General features: G+C 44.0%; 2 protein-coding genes across 5 annotated transcripts in view; both read right to left on the bottom strand.

Annotated features, from left to right (window-relative positions):
• trit1 (tRNA isopentenyltransferase 1) overlaps positions 1–3,221 on the bottom strand; it is a 29,031-nt gene extending 25,810 nt beyond the window's left edge. Inside the window, exon 1 of the mRNA XM_029122725.2 lies at positions 3,020–3,221. Within this exon, the coding sequence (XP_028978558.2) occupies positions 3,020–3,178 (159 nt within the window). The 5' untranslated portion in view covers positions 3,179–3,221. The remainder of the gene's footprint in view (positions 1–3,019) is intronic.
• A 919-nt stretch (positions 3,222–4,140) lies between these two features.
• myclb (MYCL proto-oncogene, bHLH transcription factor b) lies at positions 4,141–11,883 on the bottom strand. 4 transcript variants are annotated; one of them, XM_010873137.5, is made up of 3 exons: positions 11,288–11,883; positions 10,030–10,744; positions 4,141–7,519 (listed from the first exon to the last, which is right to left on the bottom strand). In XM_010873137.5, exons 2-3 carry the CDS (start codon positions 10,670–10,672, stop codon positions 6,774–6,776), a joined length of 1,389 nt encoding a protein of 462 aa, XP_010871439.4. In that variant the 5' UTR covers positions 10,673–10,744; positions 11,288–11,883; the 3' UTR covers positions 4,141–6,773. The 4 variants fall into 4 exon arrangements, with proteins under 4 accessions (XP_010871439.4, XP_010871441.4, XP_010871443.4 ...); XM_010873139.5 differs by having other exon boundaries at positions 11,512–11,883; XM_010873141.5 differs by lacking the exon at positions 11,288–11,883 and adding an exon at positions 11,133–11,271.
• Between the last annotated feature and the right edge of the window lie 1,740 nt (positions 11,884–13,623).

Here is a 13,623-nt window from a genome sequence, read left to right as displayed (position 1 = left end):
AACACTTATTTCAGGTGAGCTTAAAGGCCATACTCGCATAAGAAATTTCCTCTCCTGACTGTAAATTACTTTTTTTTCTCCAACATGCTCAATAAACACTGTATAGTTTTCCTGTGTCCAGTGAAAGTTTCCCTATTTTATCAGTTCTAAATAATTAAAAGATGAATTAGCGATTCATTATCACAAAAAAAGCTGTAGGAAGGCCACAATGGTGCAATGTCATGACCCAAGTCATCTACATTATTATAACATTTACACTGAAGAAGCAAAAAAACACCAGGAAATGTGCAAAGCTGACCAGTGTCGCACAGGAGCCAGACTGTGATGCATGAACACCCCTGAAGAGAAAACTCAATACAGCCTTTAGAACAGCGAAGGAAAAGCACGATACGGTCAATCTTAAAGTAAATCACACTCACATTTAAATGTAACTAACACTAACTAAACTAAATATAACTAACACAAACTAACATTTTAATGAAGTAACATTTAGCTCAACTAACACTTAGATTAACTAATGTTAAAATGACCTAACGTTCAAAGGAATCAACACTTATAAAATAACTAATGCTTAAAATGGACAAACTCTAGAAGGAACTATCCAAACTGTTAGACAGCGGCCCATGTCTGTATGATCAGTGTCAACAAAGCAAATGTTCTGTTATGACAGCGTGGACGTTGGCATCGGAGCAGCCGGGACCAAAACAAGGATCCGTTACCATCCACCCCTATGTTATACGAACACAGATCAGTCACTGATCTCATTGGTTATGCATGAGAGGAGGGTTGGTCACACACACACAACAACATAAAGGCCAGTCTTGTCTGAAAGCACTGATAGGTCGTTCTAGTTTGAGCGTGACCTGGTTAATGCGCCCTAGGGACCTGGGGACTTCCCAAATGTGAAAAGGGGAACATTGATGCCACACCTCCTCCTCTTCGTCTCATGATCCCATGCCCCCCCCCACCACCACCACCACCACCACCCACCTCCTCTCACACACACCCCCCAATTGCACCCTCTCACCCCTCCTCGGACATGACACCCCTCCGTCGCTCTGAACCCCAGACCCATTTGTTACAGAGCCAGAGCAGTGTGGAAACTGGAGTTGTCTCCTCAATACCACCCTAACCCCCATGGATAGTGCACTACTTTCCACCAGAGTCCTATGGGTTCCAGTCAAAAGTAGCGTACTAAACAGGGCATAGGGAGGCTATTTGGAATTCACCCTGGATTCTGCCAGAGACAATGGCAGAGTGTGGGAACCATGGGAACAATAGCCAGTTCACACACACAGAAACACGCACGCACACACGGACAGACAAAGCTTGGAGAGGACAGAAGCTATGCTAAATATGCAACCTGCTAACCACAGTAGCATCCTTCCACTAAAACAAGCACAGACTGTCTGTGTCCCTCACACAGATCCTGCCTCACATTCATATAGGTACCATAACTAGGCCAGCGAGCTCCTGCTGCATGTATCATTCTGCAGATAGCGGGGAAAAGGTATCTCTGACTGTCTCTCCACTTCTCTCTCTCTCTCTCTCTCTCTCTCTCTCTCTCTGGCCTGCATCACAGCCAGCGCCTGGCATGCTTGGTGTGGGGAGGAAGTTACGGTTGGTATTCAGGGCATGTTATTAGTGTAACCCAGTAGGCATAAACAGTTGACTGGTGGAAAATCCCCCAGAGGAACGGCACACGTTCTCAAGGAAATGGAGAGAGAAGTGTCCTTGAGAAGTGTCCTGTGGTTCCCTGGCATGCTTCTCTGTTTCTGATAGGCTAGTGTATAAGTTCGCTCTGCGAACGTTCCACTCCTCAGAACTTTAGAAGGATAATGATGCTAGCTAGCTGTTGTTGATAGTTATTACAGGGTAATCGATTTGGGGTTATTATTATTACTTTATACAAATTCTGTTACTATTTTCTAACCATATCTTTATGTGTGTATACTTCAACTTGCGTCTCTATTGACACTATTGCCCACTTTGCACCTCATTAATGTCCTGCAGTGAAAAGGGTCCGTACATGAGCATTTCCACCTTGAGTCAACATCTGTTCTTACCACGGCATGTGCCAATGAACAAACAAATAGAGTGTCATTTGTGTGTGATGTAAAAACACAAAAGAAAACCCAGGCATTCTGCACAGCCCTGAAGACACAGCCCTGAACACACAGCCCTGAACACACAGCCCTGAACACACAGCCCTGAACACACAGCCCTGAAGACACAGCCCTGAAGACACAGCCCTGAACACACAGCCCTGAACACACAGCCCTGAAGACACCACTCCAGGAAAGAGGGGATACTCACTGGAAACAACCTAGAGAGGCAGAGGATTCTTTTTCCCCCACTTTTGATTATTTTTTTGTCCTTTTTTCCACTTCCTTGGGCAATGTAAACATATATTTCCCATGACAACAAAAACCTTGGAATTGAAATTTTAGAGTTGGGGTTAATCAGGTCGTGTCTCTCATCCCCTGCCACTGCATGCAGACACAAGCATTAGCAGAGATACATACAGACAGGCAATCACACAGCTTTCCGGCCACCTCGATTCTCAATTCTACACATACCTCTATAGATTAATAGCTTTGAACGCAACTACAGTAGATAGATATTCCGCAATATCTAGCTACTTTCAAATCTAGTTACATTAGTTGCGGTCGATCCAATTAGATTAAAAAAAACGACATTCACATTATAAGTAGCTACTACTGTCTACTTTGGTAGACACTTGTACTACATGTATTGAATTTAGCAGACGCTGTTATCCAGAACCACTACAGTACTAAATGGAGTGTTAAAACTGGAAGAATCCTTGCTAGGTCAGTATTCATGCCAACTAAGAACACATTGAACGCAAATTCGCTGTTCAATGTGTCAGATTTGAATGTTTAAGCGATCGGTAAATGCCAGTGTTTGCTGCCTAACTAACACAGTGGTAGGCAATGTTGCTGTCAGTGTCACATCGCCATGGTCTGCAAAACATCCAACGGCGCTTCTGTCGTCCTACCTGCATGGAATCAGCACTAATTATCTCTCCCTGAAGTCGTTTACCGATTTCAATTGCCAGTTTAGATTTCCCAGTACCGGTGGCTCCTAAAATCACGACTAACGGTGGTACAGTACATTTTTTCATTGCGCAATGCACGCTTCTCACGGGCGCCGCCATCTTGCTTTCCTTCGTCTTCCAGCAGAGCCATGAGACACGCGCCTGCGCAGTGAGACAAGCTAAGAGGCGGACTCCGTAACCAGGTAACCGAAATAAACTCTCATGACACCGCTTTGGGAAAAGGAATAAGACCGAGATGGTAAAGACATTGAAAGCAGAAACATTTATTGGGGACTTTTGTTCGATAGGAAAAAACGTCTAGCTCACTGAAATGTTAACTATCAATGTGGAATTGCATCCACATTTTGAAAACTTTTCCGGCAATTATTTGTTGGGTTGTGATCTCGGCATGAATAACATTACCTTTATATAAATTGAGTGTCTTTTTTATCACATTCAAAATAGTTATGCTATTTTCAGACTTTTACTATGGGGACTACTGCTCCCGGTAAATCCAGCTCATAATGGTTGCTATGGAAACTGAGGGGAGCAGAGCCATGGCAACTGAAGATGCTTGTTACCATGGAAATGAGTATCCATGTGTATCCGTGGAGACGGTGCTCAAAGAGTGGGAGTAGTTTTCGCGCTCACTTGCACAGGTGTTGATTCTAAAAGTACAAGAAAGACACGTTTCTTCTGAAAATAACATGCTGTTTCCATTAACGTGTCAGGGAGAAAATCAGATCTCAAGGTCCTAACAAAATCAAGCTTATCTCAGGAATTAGTATGTACATTTGTAAAGCAGCAAAATAAAACAGTTCCTTCCTACTCATCTCACAAGTAGAAATCCCATGTTTGTTCATTACATGCTCATACAGCTAGCTAGGTTACACTTATATAGCGCCAACACCATGTGATATTAGGACCTGGTCATTAATCGGTGGGTACTGCTGTCATTTTCCCTGTATCATATCTATGTCAGTCTTCCTCATACAAGGCTTCCAGACGCTTCCTTCGGGACGGGGTTTGCTGCCTTGTGAAGGACACAATACAAGACAGAGAAAGAGCGGAGACTGGGGGGGTTGCTTTAAATTGAATTTATTATTAATTGTCTGTCGGATTCTCTCCGTAATTATGAGGTACTGAAAACAAAGTGCTTAAGACGAGGCCCGGCATTCCTGTAACTCCCAAAACGGAAGCCTATCATGGTCCTGTTTCAACATGACAGAGTCAAACACAGGAATGGGGACTACAAAACAGAATCAAAGATTTGGCCACTTAACTTTAATATACGTTAGCAATAACTGTAGATTTTCTGATTAATTGAGACCATTTAAGTTGGGGTTTTGGTCATTCAGTCAATTAGGTTATGCCAATTATAATAACTTGAGAAATGTTCAGGCGAGTTAGTTGGCTAATGCCTTGATTCTGCTTGACAGTACATCCCTCAGGACAGTTGAGATACAACAGTGACAAATCAAAACAAACAAAACCAACCGGACACCAGCAGGTTATAGCCAATCCTTAGGGTCAAGACGGACCTCGCATGACAAGTTGAAGTACAGTTAGCTGGTGATCAGGCGTGGTGTGAAAGAGTCCTCTCTCCCGCTTTAACACCCTCTCCAATCTCTACGGCCTTGTTTTTTCTCCTTCCTCCATCCTTCCAGTTCACTCCCGTTCACCCCCTCTTTCTGTTTCGATGAACTGTGGGAGGCATTGGGAGTAAGTAATCCAAAGCTTTGAGGATTACCCGTTGGAGCAGCTCAACCTCACTGAACCCAGACTGACAAAGGTGCCACTCAACATGAACCTCTTTGTCTAACCACCTGGGCCTCAATCCACAAAGTATTTAAAGGGAGTGCTGACCCACAATCAGCTAGACTGTTGTGCATTATGAACTACAGGTCTAAACTGGCCCCTAGGTCAGTAACCCTGGTTACTGATCAATAACCCAGTTTCCCTGGTTACGGATGACAACAGGCCACTGAGGTGGATATAGTGCATCATGACATCAAGTCGGTTACCAATTGCCCCGTCCGAAATGGAACCCTAAACCCTGATAAGGCCCATGGACCTCTGGCATACAAGCCCTTAGTTTGGGAGTTACTCCGATGGGACAGGGCAGAGACAGCAGGTTTACGTCAGGCTAAACACCAGCCAAGGCATTTAAGCACCAGATCCTCTTAGCAACCCTACTGTGAGATTTTAGAGAGTGCTTGCTAGATAAAGTGGTTGGATTGAATGGAGCAGCAGACTGCAAGTGATTTTACCTCAAGGCAATCCAAGGGAGAGAAAGACTGCAAATACATAATAACAAAAAATTAAATCTCAATAATATCATATACAAAATAAAGACTTCAGCCCAAACCAACAAAACAAAAACTCTGTAGGAAAATATAGTACAAAGTTTTACCACCCAAAACTGATATTGTACAACTAAAAAGTACAATAGAACTGCAAAGAAAACAGGCATTGAAAACAAAATTTAAAAAAGTGGCTAGTGTGAACAAATTAAAGTTTCAAGTGTTATTTTTTTATTTTCCTTTTTATTAACAAAAATAGATTGTTGAGATATCTTTCAGGTAACCCAGTGGGGTGGGTGGGTGGGGCACACAAAAATAAACAAAGTCCTGTTTTTGGTTCTTTAGAGACTGTATAGGATTCTAATAGCTACCAACCTACCACTTAAACATGCACAGCTGGTCTAGACATGGTTGCCCTATGCACCATCATTGGATTCACAACTGATTTCTTTCAGGAAATAACAGGAAACCTCAAGTGGGAGAAGCAGATATTCAATTTCCTGTTAAAGTAAATTGCCATTGTTTGGAATGGCGAACATTTTGATAAAAACAATGTCACCATTTAAATTTCTCAATGCCACCAAAAATAAGATATTGTTTAGTTTCAGAATACCCCACCCACACACACATACGAAAAAGGTCTAGGATACTTTCAAGATGTTATATCAACAACATTTGAGCCGTTTTTGCTCTAGCGTGGATAACGTTTTTTTTTCTTCTTTACACGTGCATATAATCATTAAATCTCAAAACACTGCCTACATGGCATCCTGACGAGTTAGTCATTCCAGTGGGAAACATTAACCTTTTTTATATTCACCTATTTTAATCGTTAATAAGGTAGTTGTACCAGGGAGGCAAAATGCCAATAAATATATCCATGGCCAGCCCAGAACCCTGCCCCCATATGATCATGTGACACCAGCTCACGATCCTTCCTGAATGGATGATTGCTCTGTCAATCTTTACCAAGCAAATGTGCAAAGAACAACAGAAGAAACGCACAACATAAGAAACCAATACACCCAGTACCCAGCCCAAAAAATCAGTGTCTTCGTTCCTCTTTCATCTCACCACATGCATGAGGGCTTGTCGCAGACATTCCACTATGTCCTTTCCCTCGTGTTGTTTGTCCTGTCAGGTGACCTACCCCTGCTATAGGCCAGGGATCGCTTTGGAATTAGGCCAGCGAGGGGGGGGGGCTCAGCCTGGTTGGTTTGGACGCAGCCCCAACAAGGATCGGTCTACCATTGTCTATCACAGGCTTCTCCAAGTATCAGCCAGTCAGTCAGTCACAGAGCAAGTTGCTTTAGTTTCTGTGCGTTTAAGAGCAGGTCCCATCGACTAGAGGCCTCCAGCCAGTCTGCCAGGGAGTTCAGCACTGTTTGAGCTGTGCCAGCCTGCCAGGGAGTTCAGCACTGTTTGAGCTGTGCCAGCCTGCGGAGCAGCTGTTGTTGCCGGGCTTTGAGCTGCCTCGTCTCCTGTACCCGCTGGCGCTCGCTGGAGTGTAGCCGCTGCAGGTACTCGGTGGCACGTGTCAGGATGGCCACCTTGGGGGTTTTGGGACACTCCGCCAGCCCAGGGATCTCGTCCCGCAGCGCCAGGAAACGAGAGCGCAGGTCGTTCCGCCGTTTCCGCTCCAGGAAATTGTGGGTCTTTCGTTTGTCCGTGTCCTCGCAGTCGGACCACTGGGGGCTGCTAGGGTAGGAGGACGACCGTGGACATGACGACCGCTGGGAGAGGGAGGAGGCAGGCGAGGGCTTGTTGGCATTGGAGGAGTCCGACCCAACCGTTGCTAGGGGGACGCGAGGAGGTTTTCCGTCCGAGTTCTGACCGGTTGAGACGGGGTGTGAGTTCACCTGGGACTGAGAGAAGCTGGAGAGGTTTTGGGGAGAGTCTGTGGGCTCGTGTCGGAGCCTCTTCCTGGGGGGGTCTGGGTGTGTGACGGCGTGTGTGTCCGGTGACGGCGCTGCGTAGTTGTGCTGCTGCTGGTGGATGGAGATGTGGAAGCGTTTCATACATGGATCCAGTGGGTCCGCTTGTACCATGATGGTGACCGGCGTCCGCCTGTTCAGCCCACCGCCGGCCAGTGGCCTGGGCTCCACCGTCACCACGTCGATCTCCTCTTCGTCCTCGTCCTCGTCACTGGATTCGTCATCTGGAAGAGCAAAGGATGGAGGTTAGAGACGAATTTGCATGAGTGAGTGTCAACTTTTCATTGACCCAAAAGTTCAAAAAGTAACTTTAAGCAATATAAATGTGCTTAAAAGTTGTACAATCCTACTTTACTTTTTGTAGGGAAAGTGTGTGTCCTCAAGCTGGGGTGCCCTGAAGCTACTTTTCATTAATTAAAATGTAGTTTTATTACAGGCCTAACGGTAACCCAGACATTAGCGTAAAAATAGTTTTTTCTGTCCTATCCACCCTTACTGACAATTTTCTTATCCAGTAATTATTGTGTGGTTTCATCTACAGTCAGATATTAAGCATTTATTTGAATTGACGGGTGACTGTGCTAATACTCTGTGGTAAAACTACCTGTGGTTATTATGGTACGATAGTGGTCTTGTTTATGAAAACAGAATAAAAATAACCTGCGGTGTGAAATTGGTGAGAGTTGGAATAATGCTTGATACATGGACACTTTTTTCATTAACATGCTGTATATTGATGGTCACACTGCCAACGCAGGCATCCAATCCATTCCAGACAGTCATACCTTCATGCTTTTGCAGACAGTTTTAAGGGATAATACCTTATATAGGCTCAAGTAATACAATGAGGGACAAAGTATAACACAAAGACTGTTTTGGCGGCAGGTTATCCTAGACCATCTGACCAGTAATTGAAAGGTTGCTAGATCAAATCCCTGAGCTGGCATGGTGATAAACCTGTAATTCTGTCCCTGAGCAAGACTGTTAATCCTAATGGCTCCCAGGTTGTATCTGAAATGGAGTGAATTCTCGCTCACACTTAACTAGCAACATAACATTAAAAAAAAAAATAATAATAATTCTAAACAATGACAAATCACTTGAACATTTACTTAGAATTCCTGATCATTTTACTTGTATTTTGTCACCTTGCTTGCTTTGGCAATGTGATCCCATGTCACTAAACCCTGTTCAATTGGAGGAGTATGTTATCTGTGTGTGGCCCACTCCTTCTCCACAATCAATCAGTCTGCAACACTGGCATGAGCCATGTAGTTTGACGCTCATCTCTTTACATAGATGGCTCATCTTTAAAACAACCATGGTCTCAGTCCTTCGGTCTTCACTGTTAATATTTTAAGTTGGCTATATTTATGTCACTGTAATTGTTGCCACTCATTTACAGTGTTTTTGTAACCTTGTGTGGAAATGTGATGTTTAACATATAAAAGCCTTGATTTGACATAATGTAAATGTAATTGAGCTGATTATACAACCCCCTTTACTAGACACCAGAGAGCCACAGCTAGTCACTAGTACTGCTCTCCGCTCATATCCCAAATTAAAGCTTTATTCCCTACAAAGTGCAATACTTCTCAGCAGGCCATATAGGTGTCTCCTTAAAAGCAGTAGACTTTATTAGGAATAATGGTTCCATTTAGGACACACCCTCTGTAAATTGAAAGAGTACACCAAAGTAATTGCTTCCCTGTGGATTAAGCAGCTTTTGAAGTGCTAATGGCCAAAAGATGAATTTCAATGGAGACGGGAGACTACAGGCAGTAGACCATTACCATGCTTGGGTCAAAGGAGGAGATAAGGCCAGATTGCTTTAGGGTGTCTGTCGGTCAACCAGCAGGCAACAGTCCTACTGTCTATTATTGTACGATCTTAAGGGCTGTCCTTTTGGTTAAAAAAAACCCAGCACATTATTCAAAAAATAGACAAGACCGACTTCAATATAAAAATAATGCTTTGAAATGAATGATGTCTCAGCAGATCATTGGCGTTAATGTCCACTTCTTTCCGTCTCCGGCCCATTGCGGCGTCGCGGACCAATCCCATGCGCTGACAACTGGCGCGGTTTCAGCGTAGCGAGAAATGCAGATACCACAGAGCAACAGGTCTACATGGTGATATTCCACACGCGAAATGTATGAGAACAGCCACATGTCAACCTAACTAAGCAGGACTACAGTACATGTAAGACAGACAATTTAGGGCCCATGTTTATTGCATAATACAAGTTATTCAGGTCTCAGCGGAAGCGCATGGCAGCTGTGAAATAGCATACGTAGGCATTTCAGAGCGGTGGAAGTACACTGCGTATAAGGAAATGGTGAATAACATTAAGAGGTGTAATGGTGATATCTTGGGTTATATGCCTACTATAGAGAGAAAGTGGCCCAGGACACTACCCTTTGTAGCGGCTTGTCATTTGGACTGTAGCCAATTAACAGATGTTTCAAATGGGCGGGTCTGGTGGCTTTCTCAGAGAGCACTGGGGCTGGGCTGCCAGGGGCAACGCAATGCAGTCCCTTGGCCAACAATGGGTGGATTTAAACAGCCGCACCAGATACAATCATTACTGTTCAAACACCAACTATGAAAACGATAAATAGTAGCCTATACTTTCAGCCTGGCCAGTAAATTCACAAGTGCAGATTGGCAAACAAACTTATAATTGATGGTATTAAAAGAGTTTTAGATTGACAGTTTGAATACTTAAACTTACCGGATGAGTCGGTGTGGGACTCGGAACCGGATGACACAGCCGGTTTCCTCAACGGTCCCCCGGTGAGTGGGAAGGTAAGAACAGCAGCCGGGTCCACGCAATCCGTCGCAACACTACTCATTACCGGAACCCCCGCATCCACCGGTACCGCCACGCACTGAGCCCTTCCTGTAGTGATGTTCGCTCCCACCTGATGCAGGCCCAGTTTTGTCGGACCTGGCCCGACACAGGAGGCGAGCCGCTCTCCGACAACTTTCTCTAGCTGCTTGCCTGCAGAAAAACCGCTCCACATACAGTCCTGGATGATGATGGAGCTCAGGTTACCCATAGTCTCGCCGAGCGGGCTGAGTTTACACTGCACATCTTGGTCGTCCTCTTGACCCAAAACCTGCGACACCCACTCGAGTTTATCCCCCAGAGAAGGGTAGACCGTCCCGTTTGCCCCCTCCAAAGCCCGTACAGGGGACATGGGCGGGGTCGGTACCAATTCGAATTTCTTCCATATGTCCTCACTGGGTGCCGTGGCTTTGAAGAAATCGTCACCCGGATCGTGGTCGTCGAAAAAGTAATGTTGATAGTGGTCGTACTCCATCTCCCAACCTGTCTGGTAACATGGGTCAGTGGCCGAGTTGATGCCTGGCATTTGGAGGTCAGGGAAGGCTCGGGTGTTGGAGGGCACTCAAACGGATCCCCTCCCTCGTTAACACTAGCCTACCTGGGAGAGGGGGGGAGTAGAGTAAAAATGGTTATAACACGACGTAACATCACTGTCTTAATTGCTGACTGGTAACTTGTTTCCCTGAAAAGGGCGTTGAATCGGGGATTTGTCTGGAATAAGCCATTCGGTTTTATTCGGAAATTACTGAAACCAATTACCCAATTAACGAGTTTGAATGACGGCATTGAAACTACTTGGCTGCTACATTGTAGCAAACTGTTAGAAACTGAGTGGTCACAGAGTTGCAACCATGTCGCACTTGTAAACCGAACTTCGAAGTTTCGCAACATTATTTAATTACATAATACAACAGTGCCCCCACGCCGGTGAAATTGGTCCAGAGTTCAACCACCCCCGTTTTGTTTTTTCGTATCCGTAGTCTCACCATGCTACTAACATGCAGTTCACAAGATCACGAGTCTACCAACATGCCTTTATCATGGTCACTAGGCTACGAACATGCCTTCTACGTAATTGCCAAAACAACAAGGCTGTTCCCAGATGTCTCAATAAACCTTTTTAAAGCGTCTTCACACTCACCGCTTTAGAGTAGCCCACCAACCGGCATTATCCCGCAAAGCATCCAAGAGAAAATAAATTCTAAATCCACTAGTAGGTTAAGTATCGCCTAATTAATTAACAACAGCCGTGTTGGAGATCTAACTTCCAAAAAATTGAGAAGTAGGATTTCTTTTACTAGCGGGCGTAATTTCAGAAATAAACACATCCGTCCAGGAATGGAGAAAACAAATATTTCTCAATACCGTAATACTCCTTGTACGGTTTGCTGAAACTGAAGGGGATTCTTGCAAGATCTTCATTTATTCCAAGTCCGTAGTAGACAATAACGGTTAAATCAAAACAGCGACACCGAAGCGTCTTGCGGTATCGTACATTATGACGTGTCGCGTCTGTTTCCCCGTACACAACAAATATATTTGGGTCAAAATCTGCTCTCGAACCAACCATCGATTTCATAGGCTGCTCTGAATTAATTGTTCTCACTACTTAGCGGTTGCCTTTCATTCAAAGCTTACTATTTAACTCCTGTGCAGTATTTGCACCAAACTGTCTGGAAACAAGTAAGTCGTAGTAGATCAACCAAGCAGAGGCTCAGATTTTGCTATGTACATCAGACAAATCAACTAGAGCACTATATGATCTAAGGGAAAGGCGGTGATTTGCATACAAGGGTGGAGTGGAGTAGGAAAGTCACGCCTCCCGTTTAAAGGGACATAATCATTTCTAATGAGTCCTTTCCAATAATCTCTGGAAGTAGGACTCGTATTTGACAAGTTATTTTAGTTATTTATGAGAGCGATTTTACCATCAGAACCTGAAAGGGTTTTACAGAAAGAAAAGCAGGAAGTGACCACTGGTCTAGAAAAACACATTTATATAATCGTAATAGTGGAAATAGCAGTGTTCTTTTTACGTGGACGTGTCTTTATTGACCTCAAAGACATGAGATGGTCATGCGGGTTATTGGACGTTTTGAAGCATTTATTTCTCTGTGTTCTGTCCCTGCATAACAAGGCTCCTGCACAAAACTGGAAGTAAAATACATTTCAGAAATGAGTCTGGTTGTGATAACGCAAGTGAGTGTGTTTGTCTGCCAGTCAGATAGCTGCAGAACATCTGATGTCCTCGGTGCATTTTTTTATCTCTGTGATCAATATCGGGCCAGTGAAGACGCGCAGGCACGAGCTGTCTCTGGATCAATAGTGACGCCAAGCCAGCTCTCTGCTCATCAGCTGCCATTACATTGTAACTACATACAGTACAAGTCAAAAGTTTGGACACATCTACTCATTTGAGGGTATTTATTTATTTGTGCTATTTTCCACATTGTAGAATAATGGTGAAGACATAGAAACTCTGAAATAACACATACGGAAGTGTAGTAACCAAAAATTGTTAAACAGATCAAAATACATTTAATATTGTAAATTCCTCAAAGTAGTCACCCTTTGCCTTGATGACAGCTTTGCACCCTCTTGGCATTGTCTCAACCAGCTTCTTGCCTGACTAAGACAGAACACATCGCACACACACAACAGACGGACGGATCTCATCACACACTGGCACCTAAAATTCTACTATCACCTGCGACTGAGAGCACCATGTTGGTTACCATGTAAACCACATAGTCAGTGAATTTATACTCCTTCCAGGTCAGGGGTCAGGCCAAAGCACTGCATGCATGTCACATCTTATGGCTTACCTCTAGTGAGAGATCCTCATTGAGAGTGTGAATAGAAACATCTATCTATTTATTAAGTGAACGCTGTTTATATTAAATGGTTATCACAACATTTCTTGTAGTCATAATAGTCTCTAAGGCAGGGGTTATTTGAATTGCTCCTGAAGAGTTGCAAGGATTGGATATAAGTGACCCATCGAACAAGCTTGTGTTGAATTCATTCACTCTATGATCTTTGACGGCTCACTTCGCAATGATGTGGAGTTTTTGAGCAATTTGTTTCTTTTGTACAATCATTTTTTAAAACCGCAACATACGTTCTAGCTGCTGTTCTGCAGTGAACCAGGTGCAGCCAGAGTAATGTGCTCATTTTTAGTGAAAAAGTTGAGTCATTCAAAAGAGAAGTGTGACAGTACTGAGGTGGTCAGTGACTAAATTCAACACATCTGGTCTTCCAGGCAGGTCAAATAAAAAAGATGATTAACTTGGGGTTCTTCAGGGACAGAGTGGGTGAGCCCCGGGGATTTAAAGCAAGGCAGTGTTCCAATTTGCTCAGATCTTGGGCTGTTTATGCATTGTACAGTATCAGACTAGAGACAGGATTGTTGAAGTTATCCGCAGTTCTGATTGGTTGGTGTCTTTCAACCAAACTAAGTATTTTGTTGTCCTGGCA

The sequence above is a fragment of the Esox lucius genome, chromosome 10, assembly GCF_011004845.1.
Source record: "Esox lucius isolate fEsoLuc1 chromosome 10, fEsoLuc1.pri, whole genome shotgun sequence".
In the NCBI taxonomy this organism is placed as follows: domain Eukaryota; kingdom Metazoa; phylum Chordata; class Actinopteri; order Esociformes; family Esocidae; genus Esox; species Esox lucius.
The sequence above is the reverse complement of the archived record's forward strand: the minus strand, read 5'-3'. Positions and strand labels throughout refer to the sequence as shown.